The sequence below is a fragment of the Nannospalax galili genome, unplaced genomic scaffold (assembly GCF_000622305.1).
Source record: "Nannospalax galili isolate Female #2095 unplaced genomic scaffold, S.galili_v1.0 scaffold104, whole genome shotgun sequence".
Taxonomy (NCBI): Eukaryota; Metazoa; Chordata; class Mammalia; order Rodentia; family Spalacidae; genus Nannospalax; species Nannospalax galili.
In genome coordinates this window covers 540,467-563,399 of record NW_008353596.1, presented here as the reverse complement: position 1 = coordinate 563,399, position 22,933 = coordinate 540,467, and the positions used below count along the sequence as shown (strand labels likewise).

At 45.0% G+C, this 22,933-nt stretch overlaps 2 protein-coding genes across 3 annotated transcripts in view; one reads left to right on the top strand and one right to left on the bottom strand.

Annotated features, from left to right (window-relative positions):
- Window positions 1–22,933, bottom strand: part of Kcnip1 (potassium voltage-gated channel interacting protein 1) — a 400,602-nt gene that overhangs the window by 354,113 nt on the left and 23,556 nt on the right. The window lies entirely within an intron of this gene.
- On the top strand, window positions 6,916–16,759 carry Kcnmb1 (potassium calcium-activated channel subfamily M regulatory beta subunit 1). Its single transcript, XM_008850741.2, has 4 exons — window positions 6,916–7,230; window positions 9,352–9,509; window positions 10,861–11,032; window positions 13,198–16,759. Exons 2-4 carry the CDS (start codon window positions 9,376–9,378, stop codon window positions 13,465–13,467), a joined length of 576 nt encoding a protein of 191 aa, XP_008848963.1. The 5' UTR covers window positions 6,916–7,230; window positions 9,352–9,375; the 3' UTR covers window positions 13,468–16,759.

Below are 22,933 nucleotides of genomic sequence, written 5' to 3'. Positions count from 1 at the left end.
CTCTCTCTCTCTCTCTCTCTTTCTGGCTTTCCCAATCAGTCTGGGGCCTAGGCATAAGCAGTTGTCACCTGCTAGAACTTGGATATGGTTTCAATGTGTCCCTCAAAATTCAGGTACTAGAAACTTGGTCCTCAGTGTGATGATCCTGAGGTGGTGGAGTCTGTAGGAGATAGAGCCTAGCAGGAGATTATTAAGTCATTGGGGGCAGCACTGTGGGAAGAGACTAATGTTCTTGAAGTTTTCACAAGGGCAGGTCATCATAAAAATAATGAACCCGGTCCCTGAATCTCTCAGGCATCCTATGTGGTCTCTCTCTCTCTCTCTCCGCCCCCCTCTCTTTCTCATCAGCTGCCACCCATCATGCCATCTACCAAGTTCTAATGCAGACTAGGGAGCCCTCAACAGAGATAGAGTAGATGGGGCCCTGTAAGCTAAATATGCCTCTCTTTTTTGTAAGTTCCTAGCCTCGGGTATTTGTTAGAGAATCAAAATCGGGCTAAGAGCCCAATCTATTGCCATCTTCTGGCTCTATGGCTTTCTTACCTCTATCCCTGAGTTGGACCACAAAACTTGTGTATATAGATCTGTTTTGTCACATCAATTCATAAAAAAATGACATCTATTTATGGGTGTGGCCTGGGGTTCAGGGCGAAACAGATCTGCTGAGTTCCATTAACCACAAGCAAGCAAACACTATTGTTTCTGTGATGATTAATTTTCACTGTTAATTTGACTAGATTTAGAATTGCTATGGCAACATATCTCTCTGTGTTTATGAGAATGTTTCCAGAAAGGTTAAACTGAGCAGGGAAGACCCACCTTGAATAAATGTAGCACTATCCCATGGACCAGATTCCAGACTGAATAAAACAAAGAGAAAGCTGAGCACGAGCCTTCATTTCTAATTCCTGACTGTGGGCACAATGTGACCAGCTGCCTGGCGCTCCTGCCTCCTCCCCCATCATAACAGATTGTAACCTCTTAAACTGTGAGCCAAAATAAACATTTCCTTCCTAAAGTTGCTTTTTTTCAGATATTTTGTTATGACAATGAGAAAATAACTCACAAAGTCCTTGAACATCCACTAACACAGTTCTTAGGACATCTATCATGGGCTAGCCTTATAATAGAAACTGTGCACCCTCCTTAGAAAGACACTTTTGGCACAGTAAAATGATGATAATGTCTTGTGACATAAAAACAAGGGCTTTTCCTCGAAGCAAACTACCGTTATCACAACAAAGTTCCTGGAATCTGGGTGTATTCCCTTAAGAACTCAAGATGTGATAGGAAGTAAGAAAAGTGACAGTCTCCGGCCTTAGGGAGCTCCCACTTTGGTGGAGACATGAGGATGGAGGATGAATGAGGTCATTGTAAAGCTGCCCAGGGAAAGAGGCTGGGCAAAGTGTGTGCCATGAGAACAGGGCACACTTGCCCTATGTAGGAGCATGGAAGGACATATGCCACCTAGAGGTTGCAATCGTGTCTTCTCTCCAAAGTCTGTGCTGTTCAACTTTTCCACAAAGCCAGGTGATGTTGCAACAAGGGATAAGACCCTGAATTGCCACACAGTCAACCTGTGCTTTAGCCACACAGCCTCGCCTCCTGCCCCAAAGAGGGTGTTCAAGCTGTTTAACAATAGTGCTAACAGTCTCGCAGGCTAACACCTGGTTGTTAAGGAAGGAAAATGGGGCAAAATGAGGCAGAGGGAGAAAAGAGTGAGTCTCTTCACACTAGGGAACAGCCACACAGTGCTTTTTGCCACGTCTGGTCTTGCTGTTTAATCATCACATTAACATTTAATTTTGCCGCTGTGATAGTTTGTCTTCCCAACTCTACTGAAGCCCCCCATAGTTATTTCCTCTGCACTTTTTTTTCCAGTAGTCACACTTATCTGAGGGAAATATCTTCCAAGACCCCCCAGTGGATGGCCCGAATTGCAAATAACATCAAATTCTATGCATACTATGATTTTTCATATATATGCATATCTATGATAAAGTTTAATGTGTAAATTAGGCACAGAAAAAATGAACAGTAACTAATAAAATAGAACAATTATGACAATGTACAGAAAATGAAAATAATTTAGAACTTATGAATTATTTATCTCTAGAATTTTCCATGTTGTATTTTCAGACTGCTGTTGACCAAAGGAAGTAAAGCTGCTAGGAGCAAAGCTGTGTCTACGGAGACCACACTGCTCTCTGCTGAAAATATCACATTCTTTCCTGTTTTGCAGTTTTAACAATCTCACCTCTCACAAGGACCATGGCTGAACTGAGCGAGTCACTTCCGCAAGGTGATGTACACAAGGCCTCAGTACACTGGGTACTGGGGTGTCTGTCCAGGGCCACAGCTTAGCAAATGACACACACTCAGAGGAGGCTCCAGACCTGGTTGCCCATTTGATTTGTGGAAGTTATCCCACATGTTGTGAGGAGAGTGGGTATTGATTCAAAAGGGCTTAAATAAATAAGTGGATGCCTAATTTGAAAAGGATTTTGGGCTGAGTGAGAGGACCCTCTACTAATTATAACAGGACAGAGAAACATTGGTCCTCTTGGAAAATGTTCACATGGGAGTTACGGATCACAAAAGGACTGGGAAGGCCTGTGGAGTCATTGGGCACAGATTTAAATGCAGACCCCATCACATCCCATGCTGGGGCATGACCATGGGCCTTGTGTTCACAGACATTTGTGGGAATAGTGGAGAGGAGTGGATGTGTATTCTTGTACAGTCACTTCCATATGCAGGGGATTCCTTCTAAGACTTTTCCATGGATGCTCGAAACCATGGAGAGTACCAAACCATATGTAGAATAAGATTCTCTCTATATATAAGTATGATAAATTTAAGTTATAAATTAGGTCTAGTAAGAGATTAAGCAATATCTACTAATAATTAAAACAGCATACCATAGTAAAAGTTATTTAAAACTTATGGATTTTTTAATTTCTGGAATATCCTATTAAATATTTTCTGATTGTGACTGAGCATGGATAACTGAAATCACAAAAATCAAAGCCTTAGATAAGGGAGGACATTTGTCTACAGACAGTTATGTTCTGATTTGGATCTTGAAGGTCTCTCATGTACTGAAGGTTTGGTGTCCAGCAGATGGCGCTAATGAGAGGTGGTAGAAACAGACAGGGAGTACTAGCTGGAGAAAGTAGGTCACGCGGGGTGTGACGTTGAAGGATATCTCTTGTTCTGGAACCTTCCCTCTCTCTGTTTCCTGTCCCCCATGAAGTGAGAAGCCTCCATTTCCACATGCAGAACCAGCTAACCAGAACCAAAACCTCAGAAACCATGAGCCCAAACAGACCTGCCTTCCTTCTCTTGGGTGGGTTAAAAAAGTCACAAAAAGCTGACTAGCAGCCCATGTCCTGGCACATTGCACATGCTCAGTAAACATAAACACCTTCCCTTGTCTGCCTTTCTGATCTATCTGTGCAAGCAGTGTGTTAACCGACAGGAAAGGGGAGCTAGTGTTTATAAGCTCCCCTTTACCACTCCACAAAGTAATCTCAGGCTTGTTACTCCCACTGGCTCTAAACGACAACCACCAGCAGTAACAGTGACTGTTTATTCACTCTAAGTGTTTAAAATCACTTATAGTGTGCTCAGGTTACTATGGCTGTGCAGCAAATCACCCTGAAACATACCCCAAGGCACGAAGCATGCGTTTACTCTGCTCTTGGATTTTGGATTTGAAGTTCAGAGATCTTGAAGGATGACTCTGCAGCCTCCGCAGGGGAACTTGGTGGCTGGAGCTAGAATCCCCTGGGGACATTCCCATGGCTGGAGAGATATTAACTCTGAAACCAGCACTCAGCTTCCTGCCATACAGGGGCTGGTTGGAAGGGGAGTGTCCCAAAAGACAGTGTCCAGTGGACACTGTAGCCCTATTGAGAACTTAGCCTTGGTGATCCAGCACTGTCCCCATCAGCACACATTGGTGTTGGGTATGCAGTGACAGACCTCTACCCAGACTGAAGGAGAGTCAAGATCATCCCTCCCAGCACGGTTGTATGGGCATGTGTGTGAGTCATTTTCTTGACCTTGACTGCTAAGTGATCTGAGAGGGCCCAGCCCATTGGGGGTGGTGCCACCTCTGGTCAGGTGGGCCTGAGGGGAATAAGGAGCACAGGCCAGAGGAGCAAGCCAGGAAGCAGCATTTCCCCATGGTCTCTGCTTCAATTCCTTCCTTCAGGTTCCTGATCTGACTTCCCTCAATGATGGATTATGACCTGGGAGTTGTAAGTTGTAAGAAGTCCTTTCCTCCCCAAGTGGGTTTTATTACAGTAATAGAAAACAAACTAGAACACTGGCACCCCAGTCATCAATATTTATAGTTCTGGAACCACTCTCTCCCACCTGCTGCCCTCTGTCATACGCAGTCCTCCCACAGCCAGCCAAGACTCTGGGTTTCAGGAGCCTGCCCTAGAGGGAGTGGAAGGCTTGCCCCTGTGTTTACTTGTGGCTCACTAGAGAGCAACAGTGAGCTTTCCCTGCCTCATCCCATCTTCTAAGAGGAAATGATGGTTGGAAACTTCACCACTGCCTGATTATCAATTCTGAATGTGTAACCTTTCCTAACCTACTGAGTGGATGATGAACAGACCCTCTGTTCACACTTAAAAATGGTCATCTGTGGCATCATCTCCTCCAAGGGAGTGGGAGGGAGCACTGGCTTTTCTGGGTTAGTTTGGGGGTTCCAGGAAGAAACTTCTGGTCCTTGAATGGGTCATGGACCATCTTTAGAAAATCACTCTCCTGGGGATTAGTCTCAGATCTGGAATGCCCTCATTGTCAATTTCCCTGTCCCCTATGCTTAAGAGATCCCTGTTTGTGGGGCTGGAGAGATGGCTCAGTGGATAAAAATGCTTGCTGCATCTGCCTGAGGACCTGAGTTCATATCTGTAAAATCCATGTAGAAAGCTGGGCATGACTAAGTGTAACTCCAACACTGTTGTGAGCACCAGAGACAGTAGGATTTCTGGGGCCTGATGGTTACCAGCCTAGGTTCAGGGTCTCAAAGGACTTAGGCATAGAATGATAGAGCAGATGCCTAACATCCTCCTCTTCTAACCTCAGTGCATGAACACACATATATTAATACACCAGACACCCCCCCCCCATCTCCATTGGCTATCACTAAGCAGACAATTAGTTTCCTTGTTAGAGAAAGTCAGTGAGAAAGGGGGCGGGGGACATATTGCTTGCCACTAGAGCATCAAGAGGCCTGAGTGACAGCTCTCCTTCTGGACCCCCAGCTGCCTCTCCAGGCCTTAGGCAGGATTGAGAGGAAGTGTCACTCACTGGACAGGAATGTCTGGGCTGCCTCTACCACCCCGGAGTTGGGAATACTGGAGGTGACCTCTAGCTCCTCAGGTGACTGGAGACTGTACTGGTAGAGGTGAGATGTGAAGCTTTAAAGCAGTTCTTTGGTGGGCACAGCTGGGCTTTGCCACTTGGAAGGGCCAGTGTATTTTAAAAGCAATTGTTTCCTCAGATAGGGTTGGGGCTTCTAATCCACTTTCCCCCTCTGTGCTGGGAATTTGTCTGGCTTGAGTTTATGTAGGTCTTGTGATGCTGTCACCATTGCTGTGAGTTCATAAGAGTAAGTGGCCAGCTGTCTGGGAAACTGTTTCCTTGTGGTCATCCACCACCTCTGACTGTTACAATCTTTCTGCGTCTTCTTCTACCATGACCCCTGAGCCTTGTGAGGCAGAAGTTTGATATAGGTGTCCTACTCAGGGATAAGTACCTGCAGCCTCTAATTGGCCAGTTGTCATTCCCTATGGGGATATATTTTTAGAGTACAGAAATTTGGTGGGGGAACTAGAAAGGGGGGTTTAGATACAGGAGGGGTTATCAAAATACGATAAAAATATGAAATTTACAAAAAAAATTTAAAAATAATGATAAAAATGTAAAATATGTTATTTAAAACTCTTAAAATTTATGTGTGTATGTGGTTATCAAATACGAATAAAAATATGAAATTTACAAAAAAATTTAAAAATAATGATAAAAATGTAAAATATGTTATTTAAAACTCTTAAAATTTATGTGTGTATGTGTGTGCTTGCTTGCTTTATGTGCACCATGTGTGTGCAGTATCTATGGAGGACAGGACATAAGATGCACTAGAACTGGAATTATAGGCAGTTATGTCTCCAGATGTGGGTACTGGCAACAAAACCTAGGTCCCCTGCAAGAGTAACAAGTGTTCGTAACGACTGAGCCATCTTTGCAGCCCCCAAGGGCTAGTTTCTGATCTGGCTCTGTCCATCAAGTAGAGGAACTCTGGACCAGTCACCTAAACTGCCAGCTTCCCAATTCTTATAATACCTACTTTACCCATGAGGAAATGGGAATGGAGAAACAGGATTTTGCCCCTAGTGCTGACACTCACTTGTCTTATTGGCAGCAATAAATCTCTGATTGTGAGACAGGCAGTGCATGGGAGGGTCCCAGAGGGTCATCTGTCCCAGACCTGGATGGTTGGCTGGAAGCAGCTGTGGGGCCCCCTCTACTCCAAGCTTCAGCTCCAGTGATCCTTAAAAGATGGAGTTTCCTCCCTTGCCTGACTCCACCATCTCTAACCTTCATCACAACTCTGAATGAAGTTGTTTTTAAAATGACAATAACAGAGGTCAGAAAACAGAGGTCCAGAGATGTGTCATGGCTTGCCCCAAGTCACACAGCATGTCAAAGATAGAAAGTTTTGGCTTTGGTATGGATATACCAGGGGTTGGTAACAAGCCCAACTCTTCTGCCTTCCTCCCCCATCCCCTGTACCGAAAAGGAAGATCGTTTCCTATTCCTGGCTTCTCTGCCAGCCTGGAGAATCAGTGCAGAAGAAATGTTTCCAAATACATCAGGATGGTCTTTGGGGTGTTCTGGGCTTTGCTGTCTTGACATGTTTCCCAGGAGACTCTGGGAAATGCAGAAGCAGAGTCTCCAACAGCAGCTGCAGGCCCCAGGGCTACGTACCTGCTTGCAGAGTTTTGGTCCCGAGAGGCAGGCTGTGTGCTCAGACTTGACCATGTTTGGGCATGGAGGCTCAACCCAGATGGGACGAGAGGTTGCTTCCCTGGAGACTGGCTGGGAGACCAAACTTCCTGCTTCAGTTCCAAGGCCTGACTTAGGGTGGGGGTGGGGGACTGGGCAGAGAGAAACCATCTGCAACCGAAGACCCACAGGGCCCAGGGAACTGTGAGTACTGGGTCCCTGAGTGCTTGGGAAGGGCTTCTGGGAAGGTGGGGGCTGAGGGATGATGGTTGGGGACAGAAGTCTGTGATGGCAGGGACAGGGTGACTGAAACTCCCATCTCTCCTGCTGCCATCAGAGTTCTGGCACTAGAGGGCCTAGCATGAAGACCTGGGTCTGAAAGTCATTTGGGGGGCTTGAGAGGGGTGCTTCCAGAGTGGCCAGAAGGAAATAGCCTGGAGATCTGGACCAGTCCTATCACTTGTCACCAGCGAAGGATGGGACAGCAAATAGACTTGACAGAGTGCTCTGGGCTTCCTCAGTTCCCTTTGTTGATAATGATAGCAACTGTTCATCAAGGGCTTCCACCCGGGCAAATTTGGGATGTTCAGTATGACTGGTCTGACTGCAGCAGGCCTCTGTGAGGCAGGTATTGTTTTTCTTGTTTTACAGTCACGTGGTTGCTAAGCAGCAAAACCAGGACTTGATTTCATGTCTGATGACCTCAGACCCTCCCTCCGTCACACTCCCCCAAACCCTTACACATTCTATCCCCTATCCTTCTAAGGAAGAGGGGCAGAGTCCCAACTGCTGACACATCTGTCAGGTCACATAAGACTCTCCGAAATCCTGCCTGCCTTCCTTTCCTCTTTTCCCACTTTCCTAAATTCAGCCCAGATCCCAAGTGACTTTTTCTAAACAGAAAGATCCATTCAATGAGTCCTGAAATCCTCAGCAACTCTCAAATCTGGAATTTTCTTCCTATAGTCTAAGTGAAAACCCTTCTGTTATCTCTGAGACCCATTTATGACTATTGAGGCCATGGGGAATATCAAAGCCCCATCTTTCTTCCTGACAGAAGGTTTTCTTTAAGGCTACCGAATCCCAGCTTCCTACCCAAGTCTCATATCTAAACAGAGTCCCATGGTCCCATCCAGAGAGTCTGTTGTCTCCTTGCAAGCCCATTCACTCCATAGAGGCTGTGAGTCATCAGAGCCTTGTAGACAAGTCAAACTGGAACAAGCCACAGGTACTGGACCTCTGTAACAGAGGGCTCCCTTTCCTACCCACCCCCAAGCTCCCAGCTTCTGTCAACACCAGCCCTAGAATGCCCAGTGGTCTGGTCTGACAGGGTACAGGACATTGTGCAGCAAAGCGGGATTGACCCACTGGAAGGAGCTGGCACCCTGAGAGAATCCCCCATCAATGTATCCAGATTTTCAGAGAGAAGTTTGGCTGCAGAAACTTGGACTGGTTTCCAAAATGCGATTCTCCATTGAACCTAGCTGATTGTGTCCCGCGGTCCCAGGGATTGGGCCTGGTGTCAGGTCCTTTGGAGCTCTATTGCTTTACTTATGAATACCTAGATGACCTTGCTAAACTGGCACCAGGCAGACAAGGCATGGTTCTCCCAATTGGCAATGGGTCGCACAGAACAGAAGGAAAAGGGGACCAATGAACTGAGCACAACAAAAAGCCCTCTTGGTCACTCTGCCCACTGTGACTTTCCATTACAAAGTAGGGGAGGACCCCTCAGTGCCCCAGTGAGGAAGAACCTGATGTGAATGGATGCCGTCTCAATCAATCAAAGGCAGAGAAGGGTCAGCTTGGAATAGGACTGTATCTTTGGTTCCTGAGCATGGACTCTCCTTATGAGGACAGGCTGGGGAGGGTCAATACTTCAGACCAATACTGAAGACAGAGGTCAGAGCACCAAAAAGCACTTTATGGAACATCACTGTGATCTGTGCCTGTCTCCTGGGCACTCTCCAACACAAAAACAATGTGTTTGACTTTAGGGATCTGGCAGAGGGAGTAAAGTTCTCCTTACATTTGATTAAAATTTTTCCTGAAATAGGAGGACATAGGAAAAGAATCCTATGACCCTGGCACTGTTGGTAGCAAAGAATTCTGATTACTTAAACAAAAAATAACTATAGACATTTACCAGAAGGCCTTGGGCCAAGGTGGGGCCTCATTAGGTCAGAGTGCGGTCGAAGTCACAATGTTCCAGATACAACATGAGTGATGCTGGTGTTTGAGTACATCCTCTCTTACCTGCCCTCCTTTCTATGAACTGCCTGTCACCTGGGCTGGTCTCATATCTGTTTGCCTTTGTGACCCTAGAAATGATTGCTGCCCCCAGTGGCCATGGTGAAGAAGCTGGTGATGGCCCAGAAGCGGGGAGAGACAAGAGCCCTCTGCCTGGGGGTAGCCATGGTGGTGTGCGCCGTCATCACCTACTACATCCTGGGTACCACTGTGCTTCCCCTCTACCAGAAAAGGTACTGACCTCCCCACTGCCTGGGTCTCTCCAGACCTGCCAGCCTTAGCCTTCTGCCTGCCCAACCCTTGACCCAGGCATTCCTCATTCTTAGGTTCAAGGGTTCCAGTGTTGAGGGGCAGGCTGGCTCATCTGGAGCCCTGCTGGTCTGTGACCTGGTGGTGACAGGTGCAGGATGCCCTTGCCATAAGAAACAGTCTTCCTGAGTGTGTGTGATGCCAGAGAGAGTCAGAATGGCTGACTTTGGTAGCTTGTCTGCTTAGTTACTGAAAGAGTCATCTGACGATTCTATGGAGTGCCTCTCCTCACAGAGCACATCTCTTCATGCCTGGGCTTTTCCTAGAAGTAGGAAGTTTCTGCACTGAGTTGATATCTGCTCCCCTGGAACTCTGGGCAGGAATCTCAGCAAGTGCTTCATACCTCCTGCTCCCTGGCATGTCAAAGAAGAGCTGTGGAATTCCTGATCTGTGTTGTCTTTGGACTAGATAGATACACTCCGTTTTCTTAGTCTACTTTTGCTGAGTCTCAGACCCTTCACTGGACATGTTCTGGTTGCTGACAACCTTCTCCCACCTGACAGTGAGTCTCCCTCAGGATAGAGGGAACTGAGTCACAGTCTGTTCACTTGTGTGTTGATGAGCCTGTTGGCCTCTTCTGGGCCTGCCTGGTTCTTGCGTTTTACAAGGCAACCGTCATTCCAGGCCAGATTCTCACCCAAGTGAGGCACTGCTGGGCAGCTGTGTGCCATCAGCACGTTATCTCCAACTCTAACTCTATCTTGCTATCCTTCTACCCTGGCTGGTACAGACCAAGCCCTTCCCATACCCGCTCACATTTTAGGGAAAAGAGCAGTGATTCCGGGGTCACTTAGCTCTTAATTCAGGTGCTGTATGCCCCCAGAAAAGTTACCTGTCTTAAGTTTTTAACTACTCCCGTAACATGAAGGTGATGCTGATAAAGGGTCTCAGGCTTAGTTGCTCATCATAATCCTTTCAGAAGCATTTACACACCGGAACCTGGCCCCAACGCCTGAGAAATTCCAGATCACTCGCTCTAGGATGGGACTCAGCAGAAGGGATCCTTTTAAAAATTCCCAGGTTTGTGGTGAACAGGAAGGACAAAGAACCATCAAGTAGACAGTGCTCAAAACCCAGCCATCTCTGAAACTCTTAATTTCTGATTCCTCATGGAACCCATGGACTCTGGAGTCATGAGTTGTTGGTGTTATATGCTTGTGACAAGATGAAGGTCCCAGCCCCGGGTCTCTCCAAAGATTCTCAGGGGACTAGAAATTCAAAATGGGTGCTGCGTGTCACCTTTCTTCTGAGATGTATGTGTATGTGTCTTCCCAGTGTGTGGACCCAGGAATCTACCTGTCACCTGATTGAAACCAACATCAGGGACCATGAGGAGCTGGAGGGCAAGAAGGTGCCTCAGTACCCATGCCTATGGGTCAATGTATCAGCTGTGGGCAAATGGGCCATGCTGTACCACACAGAGGACACTCGGGATCAGAACCAACAGGTGATGAATGTGGGCTGGGTATACATCTCTATAGGTCTGTGACTCTGTCTCTAATGACAATTGCCTCTAAAGTCAAAAAAGATTAAACCACCTGAATAGGCTCTTATGGCTGGTGTGAGCTGGAATTAGGGTGTGTGACTGACTAGTGCTCTAGGCTCTCATCCTCTCTTACAGCTTGCTCTCAGTTCCTCCCATGAGGCTTAGTCTTGGGCTAAGGCTAAAGGGCTCTAAATCCTCTCCTGTAGTCTGTGCTGAGCAGAGGGAATCCTGGGACTTAGGGCAGGGGCTTCAGCATTTCAGTTGGTGCAGATAACTCAGGGCCGCCTACACCAGGGCAGAGACAGAGAGGTAGGAAATGCTCCAGACCTCAGCTTATCCATAGAGATTGAACTCCTGCCTAGGGTCTTGTTAAACAGACCCAGAATAAAGGATCTGGAAGAATGCCAGGCAGGTAAAAGGCAATAGTACCCCAGAAAGGGGTCTCCACATCAAAGCTCATGCATGGGCCCCTCTTTAAATGCGAAAGAAGCAGCCATTGCAATTTCATAGATGAGTCAACAATATTGTTAATAATATTATGAATACTTACTTCTTCCATGTTTTGAAGACTTACCAGGAGTCAGGAGTCAGGCTCTGTGCTAAGTGCTCTACATAAGTTGCCTAGTTTAATCCTCAAGGTAGGTATCACTACAAACCTACTTTACAAAGTTGAGAGGTTGTGACCATTGCCAAGGTCACACAGTTTGGAGGTTGTGCTTGAACCCAGGCCTACTTTGCTCCATAAAGAAACCTGACTCAATGGGTAAAGTTACTCCAGGTGACAGTCCTGCCAGTGAGGATCCTTGAGTGCCCAACACCTCTGAAGGCCAGGGTCCTCAGGAGCCTCAGCTGTTTCGTGGCTTGCATCTGCCTGTGACTCTGTTTCCTGGCATCAGTACCACACTTCAGCATCTCTGCTGTTGGGCTAGATGTCATCAGAGTGGGCAGCTTGGGGAACAACTGAGGCCTGGGGAGAGGCTGGCTCAACAGTTAACATTTGAACCTCAGGCTTATGCTTTTGACCTTGGACATGATTTTACTAAAGCAGCGATCTTTAAACTTCTCTGTTTCTCCATCCTCGTGACTCAGAGGATAGGAGCCCGTGTTTATGTGCATTTCTCCAGGTATTTCACCACAGGTGTAAAGAGAGACTCACCCTTGCAAAATATCTCTCAAGGTTCACACGAGCAACCCTCAGGCCTGTTGGCACAGAACAGAAATAAAACCCAGGTCTCCACTTTGTGCCGTCTTTGCAGAGCTTTGCAGCTGGTCTTCATCAGAACAGTCTAGAAGGATTCTAATGTGCCAGAGTTAAATGAGTGTCGTGTTCTGTCTGCCTGGAGCTCTTTTCTGTGCTTTCCCTCCCTCCTTTGGATCCTGTCACAGACTGACTTGCCAACATATTTTCTTTGGCTCACACAGGATTAGACTTCAAAGAGTTTTCCATTTGAATTTTGGCCAATATTTTGAAATTGTGAGTTTGCATTAAGATCGGATTTTCTGGCTTCTCTTGATGTGTTGGTGGATGGTATGGCGTCCATTGTCTGGAGGGAGCAGTGACTGCCCTTCTAGATGGAGCAGGCTCACTCCCTCTCACCAGGTCCTGTCCCTCTCTGACTGTCTTCCCTGGCACCAAAGCAAATGCCCGTTGGATCCTGCCATTGCCTGCCTGGCTTCATCATTTGATGCATGTGACCTGTCCTGAGTCCACATACAGAACCTACTTGTCCCTTGACTTGTGTCACATTGTTCTCCCTACCTATTGTGTATGATGTTCTTCTTAAATAACATATAGTGAAAATGATAGTTACTAACCCATTTCAGCAATAAAGTCCGGAAGTTTCAGCAAGGGTGAACAGTTTGCCTAAGACTTCATAGCCAATAGAATAGTCTTGACTCTAATGGCATCCCACATCTAGGTGTGCAGTGTGGCTCCAGGGCCACCATCCACACACAGACACTGACTGTGAGCTTCAGGATGGACACACAGTGCAAACAGGAGCCCCAACTCCAACCCTGAGTCCGACTCCTAAGCCAGTATTTCTTTCTTCCATTCTAGAGCCTCACCCTGGCTCTCTTGGAAATGAACTTGTTGAACCCTGAGCACCCTTGCTTCTCCCCCATAGTGCTCCTACATTCCCACCAACCTGGACAACTACCAGATGGCCCGGGCCGACGTGGAGAAGGTCAGAGCCAAATTCCAGGAGCACCAGGTTTTCTACTGCTTCTCTGCACCTCGAGTAAACGAGACCAGTGTCCTGTACCAGCGCCTGTATGGGCCCCAGACCCTCCTCTTCTCCCTCTTCTGGCCCACCTTCCTGCTGACTGGTGGCTTCCTCATTATTGCCATGGTGAAGCTTAACCGGTCCCTCTCCATTCTGGCAGCTCAGAAGTAGACCGTAGACGGACCCACTCTACATAAGGCATGCTTGCGAGTCACCAGGGACAGAGGGAGGAAGTGAGCAAGGCTGCTCCTCCTTCAAATACATGTCTCCTCTTTTATTCACCTGATACCTTTGTGAAGTCATTTCCTGCTCAAGAATGTTTAATAGCTCCCTGGCATCTTTGAAGGACGAAAGGTCAGTCAGCCAGTTACAGTTCCCCACTATCTGTCCTCAATCGACTCATATCTGTTATCCATTATGTCACTACCCCTCAAAATGATGAAGATTGTCACCGGTGTTCCAATGTTTTCTCTTGGCTCAAGAGCCTGCCTATCCAACCTAGGATGCTACCTTTGGCAAACTTCAGCTTCTTTTTCAAATTCTAGGATATAAACAATAGCTCTCATTTACGGGGCACACTTAGTATATTACTTTTTATAAAGGACATTAAGTCACATATGCATATTATTCTAAAATACTGTTGTGCCTTGGCATCCATGGGGGATCAGTTCTAAGACTCCCTCAGATGCCAAAATGTACAGATGCTGAGGTCTCTTACACAAACCAGTGCAATGTCTGTATGGAGTCTCCGCATACCTTCCCGTGTGCCTTACACCATCCCAGATGATTAGTAACACCCACTACAATGTCAATGCTGTGTTAATAGTTACAATTTTGTTTTGTTTAGGGAATAATGACCTGAGAAAGTCTGTCCCTATTCAATGCAGATGCAACATTTTCCCTGGAAATGCTTTCAATTGGCAGTTGATTGCATCTAATGGTGCAGAACCCGTTGATGCAGAGGCCGAACCTAAATATGCAGAATAACAGAAGTTTATGAGGAAATAAACCAGTACACATCAAAATGTTACCCACGGGATGCTGGTTGACTTTAATTTTCCTCCTTACTCTTCCTTTTGTTTTTGGTTCTTGTCTCAAATTTCAGTAATAGGAAGATTGTGTACTGTTTTTTTTTTGCTTTTAATTGGAAAGGAAAAGATGTTATTTTGGAAAAAGTTAAAAGGGGGCCACCCTCAATGAGATGAGGGTGGGCTGGGAGGGGCTGTTTCTCCTGTCAGAGGCAAGCTGAGGGGACCCAGTGTTAGGCTCCTTAGACACATAGGAAAGGCACTCACACGAGGACTTGTGGTTTACCTTGAAAGTCACCTTTTGGCACTGAGCCCGACGCATAAGCATGTCTTAGATTTGAAAAAGGTAAAATTGGATGGAGCGTGAGTGACCATCACCACTGCCTGCCACTGTGATTTCAATGTGTCCCCTATAAACACAAGTGTTGGAAATTAATCCCAAATTCTGATGTTAAGGGCATTTAGAGGTGGACCATTTGGAGATGATTAGGGTTAGATGAGGTCTTGAGAGTGGGCCCAGATGATAGCACTAGCATCTTTATAATGACAGAAGAGAGACGGGAGTTAACATGTTGCTCTGCCTCACCTTGCAATGCCCTTCACCACATGGATGCCACGGGGCCAGGTGAAGAACACCATGTCATCCCTGCAATGGATCTGATACTCCTCCCAGGGAGCCCCAATACATGCTTGAACCCTTCAGTTTCTTATCTGCAAACTTTCCTTTCAAGGGCAAGTAGCTTGCCATTCCCTACGGCTTCTCCCCTTTGGGGTCAGCAAAGTCCCATGGAGTCTTCGAAGAAAGTCCAGTTGTGTTGTTGCACTATAGTTTACAAAATGCTACTATTGGGGGAAATTCAGTAAAGGGTAGGCATGATCTCTCTGTATTATTTCTTACAAGTACATGTAAATCTACAATTATCCCCCCAGTATAAGTTTAATTTTAAAAGAGAAAGGAAAGGTCCCAACAAGAAGTCTGATTTTAAGGGGTCACTTTGCACAGGCTTCTGTGTACCTACATTTGGGACAAAAACTCAGAATATCCAAATAGCCCTTGCAGGAAGAAAGGGTTTGTCCTTTCAGAAAAATTAGTATCTGGAGATGCCTAGCCTCCGTTGCCCCATGCATTAGTAGTAACTCCCTTCATCTACCTGGGGAAAAAATGTTCTCCACCTGTGAACAGGGCCCGGCCTACTTCTATCAAATACCACACCTGTCTGTGCTCATTGAACTGCATGCAGAGGATGAGCATGAAATAATGGGCATCTAAGCGTGATGAAGTTAGACATGGAGGAGGAAAGGTGATCTTGGCAACAGTGGCCGTCTGGGAGCAGAGAGCCCTCACTGGTTCTTAGTAGGCTGCTGATAATAAGCACCAAGTATTGACTCTCAGGGACCAATGACTCACACTTGCAGGGATACATGTAGCCCACTCCTCCAGGTGCTCCCCCACAAAGAAATCAGACCACCTTGTGGAGATCAGAGACAAAGAGACCTCTGAGATTCTGACTTGGGGTAGAAAGGACCCTTGTGGGATATTCTAATAATACTCAGCCTCTGCTTGCTAGCCAAGGCTATAACTAGAGAAAGTGGGTTCCTCCCATTTTTGAAGGTCTCAAGGGCAAAATCTCGCATGCTTTTCATGAAATATCTGCTCTCTGTAAACCTGGAAGTCTAGGGAGGGCAGAAAGATGAATCAGATACTTGCCTTCAAGGAACTGCCTCCCCTTTTAACCACCCGGCTTCTGCCCCCACTACCACCATTATTAAAGTTCCTTCTTCACAGTGAAGAACCTGAATTATGCACATTAAAATCATGCAATACAAATTTAAATTTTTTGTGACTTATTGAAATGATGCCTGTTCTCCCTCTCTAAATCAACAGGTCCCACTCCAAGCTTCTCCTGGTGTTCTTCCCTTAAGTTAGCCAGTTACAAAGTACATCAACGCCATTGCCAACTAGCAAGGCATGCTGGTCTTAAGACTGTCCAGTGCCCTTTAAGTTCATCTTATTCTCGAAGGAATTTGAATTTTATGAAATATTCAGAACGATACTGTTTGAGAGAAGTGCAGCTGTCCTGTCTTTCACTAGTCACTGTCTTTTCATAAGCAGATAGAAAAGAACCATCAAGCCCAGGTGAGACACAGAGATTGTTCCTAGAGTCTAGGGCTGCAACCCTCAAAGTGGAGACCTCCAGGGCCACAACTCCTGTGTAAGGATGTTAAGATGTAAATCACATCTCTTCTCATGTTCTTAAGAATATATGACAAAGTTTTTCAGATGGAGGTTGTGTGACATACACTGTCACAGCAGGTTGACTGCAGAAATAGCTACGGAATTCCACCTGCTTTATTATATTTCAAAACTGTAAAACCATGAGACTTCCATCAATAACAATGTTTTGGAAAATAAAATTGTTTTGCCCAAAAGTGTATTTGTAGCATGTAATAGATTTGTTATTACTTTAACAGAAAGAAATGGAAATGAAATATATTTAAAGTTCCTAGTTTTAATTGTAAAATGGCAACTATTAGATACAGTTCATACACACCAAGTGTCCTTGGATCACTGATTTTTAAAAAATATTTTATTTATTATTTTTATTTTACCTGTATGAGTGTGTTGCCTGCATGTATATGAGTACACCCATGTCGTGCAATGCCATGGAGGTCAGAAGAGGGCTTTGGATTCCCCTGGAACTGGAGTTAAGGACGGTTTGTAGCTGTCATGCGGGTGCTGGGAATCGAACCCAGGTCCTCTGCAAGAGCAGTCAGTGCTCTTAACCCCTGAGCTATCTCTCCAGTCCCAAGGATCATTGATATTTTATGAGAGTGTAAAGGGCCCTGAGTCCAGAGACTCTTAGAAGTGCTGATTGAGATATCCAGAGTCCACATCTCTCCCTCACCATGGCCATGGTTCCTCAGATTCTCACTGAAGGACAGAGGGAAGGTTTTAGTTTTCTGGATGGCCCCTGGCTCCCTAGTCCCTCTTCTACAGAAGTGAATGGATTATCTCTCTGTCTACAAGTGCTTTTCTGGGTCATTGTCATGTCCATGAAGAACTCAGGGTCTTTGTAGGCTGTCCATCTCTTCCTCCCTACTCACATAAATGCATAGTCACCAGTCACCTTCCCTAGGGTTTGGGAGTTGGGTAAGGGAAATAGGTAGATGCGCAGCAAACTCCAAACTTAAAATAGGTAAAGTGAGTGATTCATCCCAAGGCTGGCTTCTTTTCCCCAGATGCAGTCAAAGGTGGATTATAGGAACTTTGATCCCCCGTAATCCTCTGATTCCATAGCAAACTCCACCATTCTCAGCACACATGGAATAAAAGCAGAGGCTTACTAAACATATGCATCTTCAAGACAGGACTTTTTTTTTTGGCTTTTTGGCTTTTTGGCTTTTTGAAGCAGGGTCTCCCTGTAGCCCCAGGTGTCTTGGAACTCACTATGTATACCAGGCTGGCCTTGAACTCACAGAGATCTGCCTCTGCCTCCCAAGTGCTGGGACTACAGGAGTGCGTCACCACGTCCAGCAAGGCAGGACTTTTATTCCCAGGTACTACACAGTGGTTAGCCAGGCACCCCACTTGCAACTAGCATCTGAAGTGGGGCAGAGTCTCGTGAGATCGCATCATTAGCCTTAGAGTCTTCTGTAATTCTAGGTAGTACCAAAATTGAATTGAATTGTAGGACGCTCAATTAGTGTCAGAATTGGTTGGTATCAGAAGAGAAATAACTTTCCTATTTTATGTCAGAAGCATTACCAGAGAGAAAACCCTCACATTTTTCTGCATTTCCCTTTAGTGACAGTCTGTATTAGCATTCTTGATGAAGAACTCACTGGACCAAGATGTAGTCTTTCCATTCTGGAGTATGTTTAGCTAACCACTCCCCACATAAGAGTTTGTCATTCTTAATAGTCTTAAAAACTAACATTTGTTGAGCACCTGTGTGCCGGGATCTGGGCCAAGTCTTTCCATATATGGCTCATTTAACACTGACATCTTCCTCTGAGGTTAATATTGGCATCTCCATTTCATAGACGAGGTAACTGAGGCACAGGGAAGGGATTTAACTTGCCCCAGAAGTTAGTGAATAGGAGATATGGGATTTAAACCTAGACAGTATTCCTTCAGATTTCCATATGGCTCTAACTACTAGGATCTTTGTTCTTCCATCTCATCCCCATATCAAGAGTGTGAAGGCCAGATACTGAGAGCCTGTTAGGTACCCTGATTGCCCTTCACACTGAGCCAAGACTCTTACACATTCTCTAAGCAATACCTCTAAAGAGCCAGTAAATAGGAGTGCTATCCAAGAAGAAGCACTTGAAATGTGGGCACTGCCAAGACCAACTGGGGCTGGTTACAATCTTCCTGAGGCTATGTCCAGCCCACAGCCCATTTGGCTACCTAGAGCCCAGGCATGTTCCAGCTTCAGTGAGCCTTTCATTACTGGCCACTATTAGAGAACAGAATAGAAGGGCAATTGATTCCTGTGGCTTTTTCAGTGTGACCTCATCCTTCTCCCAGTGACCCCTTCTTTCATTCCTTAGTGTTTACAAACCATCAGCTTAATAATGATCTCCAGAATTTTCCCAAAGTTGACAGCATGATCATTTGCATTTATCCTTCTCTATCATTAATAAAATTTTGGCCATGTGAAACTTTCCTGGCATCTGTGAATACACTGGCTGTGGTTCCCCAGTTTCTTCTAGTCTTTCCAGCTCTTGAAATCAAATTCTCTGTGCCACTAGGCAAAACACTGATGTGGAACAGCCAGAACCCTTGAAGTTCCTGGCCCCATGCAAGCTTTGCATGCAAGTTCTCAGATCTTTCTGTGAGGATGGTGGGAACAAATTCAAAGAGAATTTGGTCTTGCCTGCCCTGCCATCAGGCTATTGCACCAACCAGGTGCAGCCAGCATTTATTTTTACTTTCAGAACATTTTTCAAATGGCCTGTTCTCATTCTTACAGTTCTGGGCCCAAGTGCCAGCTCAGTGTGACATTACTCATACGACCTTCAACTATGACGTATTTTTATTTAGTGATGGAGTCTTCAGGGAAGGAAGCACAGAAAACCAACAATTCAAACCTGGCTTTGTCCATGACCTTGGGAAGTTTATTTAATCTCTCTGAGGCTCAATTTCCTCAATTGGAAAACAAGAGTAACTTCCTTTCTTTTATAGGGTGCTTACGATGATTCAGTGCAATAATGACTGTGAAGTATTTGGCGCATTAAAGATGCTCCATAAATGAGTCTCTTTGTACCAACCAGGGAGATTCTTTTCTGTTGAGAGCTCTGAGGACTTTCTGCTGTCTTTTCTTGGTAACAACATCCCGTCTTATTTCTTTAGCATATGCTTGAGGACTGCTTTTGTTTTGATCTTTCTTTCCTTAGTCATCTTAAAAATTTTGGCCACATGCAAATTAAATATCTTTGCTTTGAAAATTCTTGAATCTGCTTATATAAATTTAGTTCTTGAAGAAAAGCAGTCTTGCCCTTGAGACTCATACCCCTGCCTTGTCACGGCATCCCAAGAGACTTTTTCTTTGATAGTCCACTTCATGGCAGAATCATTACCCATAATAATGATAGGTCTGGACGGAATAATCTTCCCAGTGTGAGACAGGCAAATCCCTTGGCCCAGAAATCAGGCTTAATTGGAAATTAAATTGCATTTCTATGCCATCTGCAGGATGCCTATATCCACAGCTAATTTATCAAGGTGATGCCTTATCTGGAGGAAGCCCGTGGGAATACTGGCTGCCTCAGCAAAACTTCAAGCTTGTGCCTGTTGAAAAGAACTTTCTTTATAGTGCAGCCTGAGCTCTGAAAGTTCCTCATTTGGGGTTTGTATGTTCATTGGCTGCCTTCTCTGTGCCAGGTGCTGAGCCAGGACCCAGAAATGTGGGTACCAATAGGACATGGCTTATCTTCTAGTGGTCATGGGCAAGTGGCAGAAGGGAAGTCATATAGGCAAAAGATTCCATAGCCGCAACACCTAGTTATCTGGGACTGAGTAGCATGTAGTGAGTGCTATGAATGGGTTCATGTGAAGGATTTGCTTTTTGTCTCAAACACTGATACTGATTGAGATGATTGAGTCTGTGCCAGATTCTTCCCCAAGCTCTTTGCACACCTCATTCCATCCTTTGGACAGCTGTAGAAACAGGCTTACTAGGGTTTTCTTTCCCTCTGTCTTACTGATGAAGAGCCTGAGGATGAGAAGGGGAGTCATTTGCCTGAGGTCACTACCCTGCATCTACCAGGCATAGCCTTTGCTTTCAATTCTATACTCTACTGCCATCTTATTTCCATTAACTTTTAATTTAAAAATGTTCAACTAGAGAAAAGTTATGAAGTTATGAGCAGGTATAGTGCTCGCCCTGATTTACTCAGGATTAGTAATACTTCAATAAAATTGTATTCTTTTTCTGTGTCTCTCCCTCTAAGCATAGGATTGATAGTCCCCACACCCCCTGTGTGTGTGTTCACTGTTTGAGAGTCAGATTCAGGAACACAAAACACAGGACATGGGGCCCAGTTTGGCTTGGGGAGAATGTGCATGTGGGAGAGGGAGGCAGGGATAGGGAGTGACTGATTTCTTTGGGTTGTGCTGGGAGGACCAGGCCATGCCTGTACTCTCACACAGAATGGACAGCAATTGGCACAGCAGCATAACAGCATGACTTTTCTTGACAGTATTAAGAAATCTATGAAACCGAAGGTGTGGCTTTAGCAAGTGATAGCTACATGGCTTACAGTGAAATGTTCATGTTCACTGAAAACAATTCAAACAGTATGGAGAAGCATCGAGAACTTTACGGAGGGACACTGACTGATGCTGCAAGCGAGGAAGGACTGCTGACTGATGTGGTGCTATTTTACATTTACTTCCCTTTGTCTTTTAGTTCTTAAACCTGGATTTTTGCATGAATATTTAATTGTTTTACCTTTCTTAAAGATTTATTTTTAATTATGTGTTTATGTGTGTGTTTATGAGTACATGCACATGTGAGCGCAGGTGCCAGTGGAGTCCGGAAGAGGGTGTGGATCTCCCGGAGCTGGAGTTACAGGTGGTTGTGAGCTGCCTGACGTGGGTGCTGAGAACCAAACTTGGGCTCTCTGCAAGAGCAGTGTGCACTCTTACCTCCTAAGCCGTCTCTCCAGGCTCCTGCTTCAGTTTATGTTGCTCGATCATGTTTTATGATTGCTCTGTCTCTGCATATATCCTATTGTTTTCTCTCTGCTCTTCCTCATATCTGTAGCCCATGTATGCTTCTTCTCATTCTGAGTTCAGTTCACATTTTCTGACTCCCACGACCTGCTCTACATACTTCTTAATTATAATTTTTATTAAGTTTTCTATAACTTCCTATATAGGTTTAATGATCTTTAAACTCTATACACTGACCATGTGCCAACTTCCCTTCTATTTACTTTTCCTTGTACTTTTTTCTCTGTTCCTCTTACACGAACTCCTAATCTCGCTCATCTTATTTCCTCTCTAGTCCTACCTTTAGTAACAAGATCCTAGTATATATCATTATACCCTTGTTCCTTTATCACTAAAAAATTATGGAAGTGCAAGGGGAACTTATTTTTAACTGATGATTACTGTGTTTTCCTAGAGGCCTATCCAGCTACTTCTGTAGTTAACACTCTATTCTCAGAGTGGTGTGGGGAGCATGTTTGATGTTTTGAGCATAAGCTAAGGGTTTAGCTAGTGAACTATGCCCCCATCCCAGAGGGGAGGAGTGACATCTCAACTGTACTGCAACCTAGTCCTATTTGAACATTTCAAATACTTCAACTAAAAAGTATGAGAGATTCAAAGTAATCCAACTCATGACCTAGTCCTGTAAATTAGCTACCACTACAGAAACACTGGAAACATGGAAGATGAAGGCAGCCGAACACCTCTGAAAATTACCAATTCCAAAGTAATAGCTTTCAGTGAGGGTGAATTATATAAAATCCAGTCAAAGAATTAAAAAGGATGAGTAGAGAATGTTCAACAAAATCAAAGAGGCCACCAACTCCTGAATGAATTTAAAATAGGATACATGTAAGCCCCCAAATGAGACAGGAAGTCAATGCAAGATATGAAAGAGAATCTCAATAAAGAGAGAGAAATATTTGAAAAATCAAACTGAAATTTTGGGAGTGAAAAAAAACTCAATAAATCAAATTTTAAAAACTCAGTGGAAAGCCTCCCCAGTACAATGGATCCAGTCAAAGACAGACTATCAAGACTTGATAACAAGGTAAATGAATTAGAATACTTAAGCAAAAAAAAGATGTGAGATCTGTGGAACATTTTCAAAACATAAAACTTACAAATCATGGGCACAGAAGAAGAAGCACAAGCTAAACGCAGCTATTCAAAAAATCAGCAGAAAAGTTAAAAAAGATGTGAGATCTGTGGAACATTTTCAAAACATAAAACTTACAAATCATGGGCACAGAAGAAGAAGCACAAGCTAAACGCAGCTATTCAAAAAAATCAGCAGAAAAGTTCCCAAATATAAGGAGGAGATGGCCATGCAGACACAGGAGTCTTAAAACAACAAACATGGGGCTGGAGAGATGGTTCAGTGGTT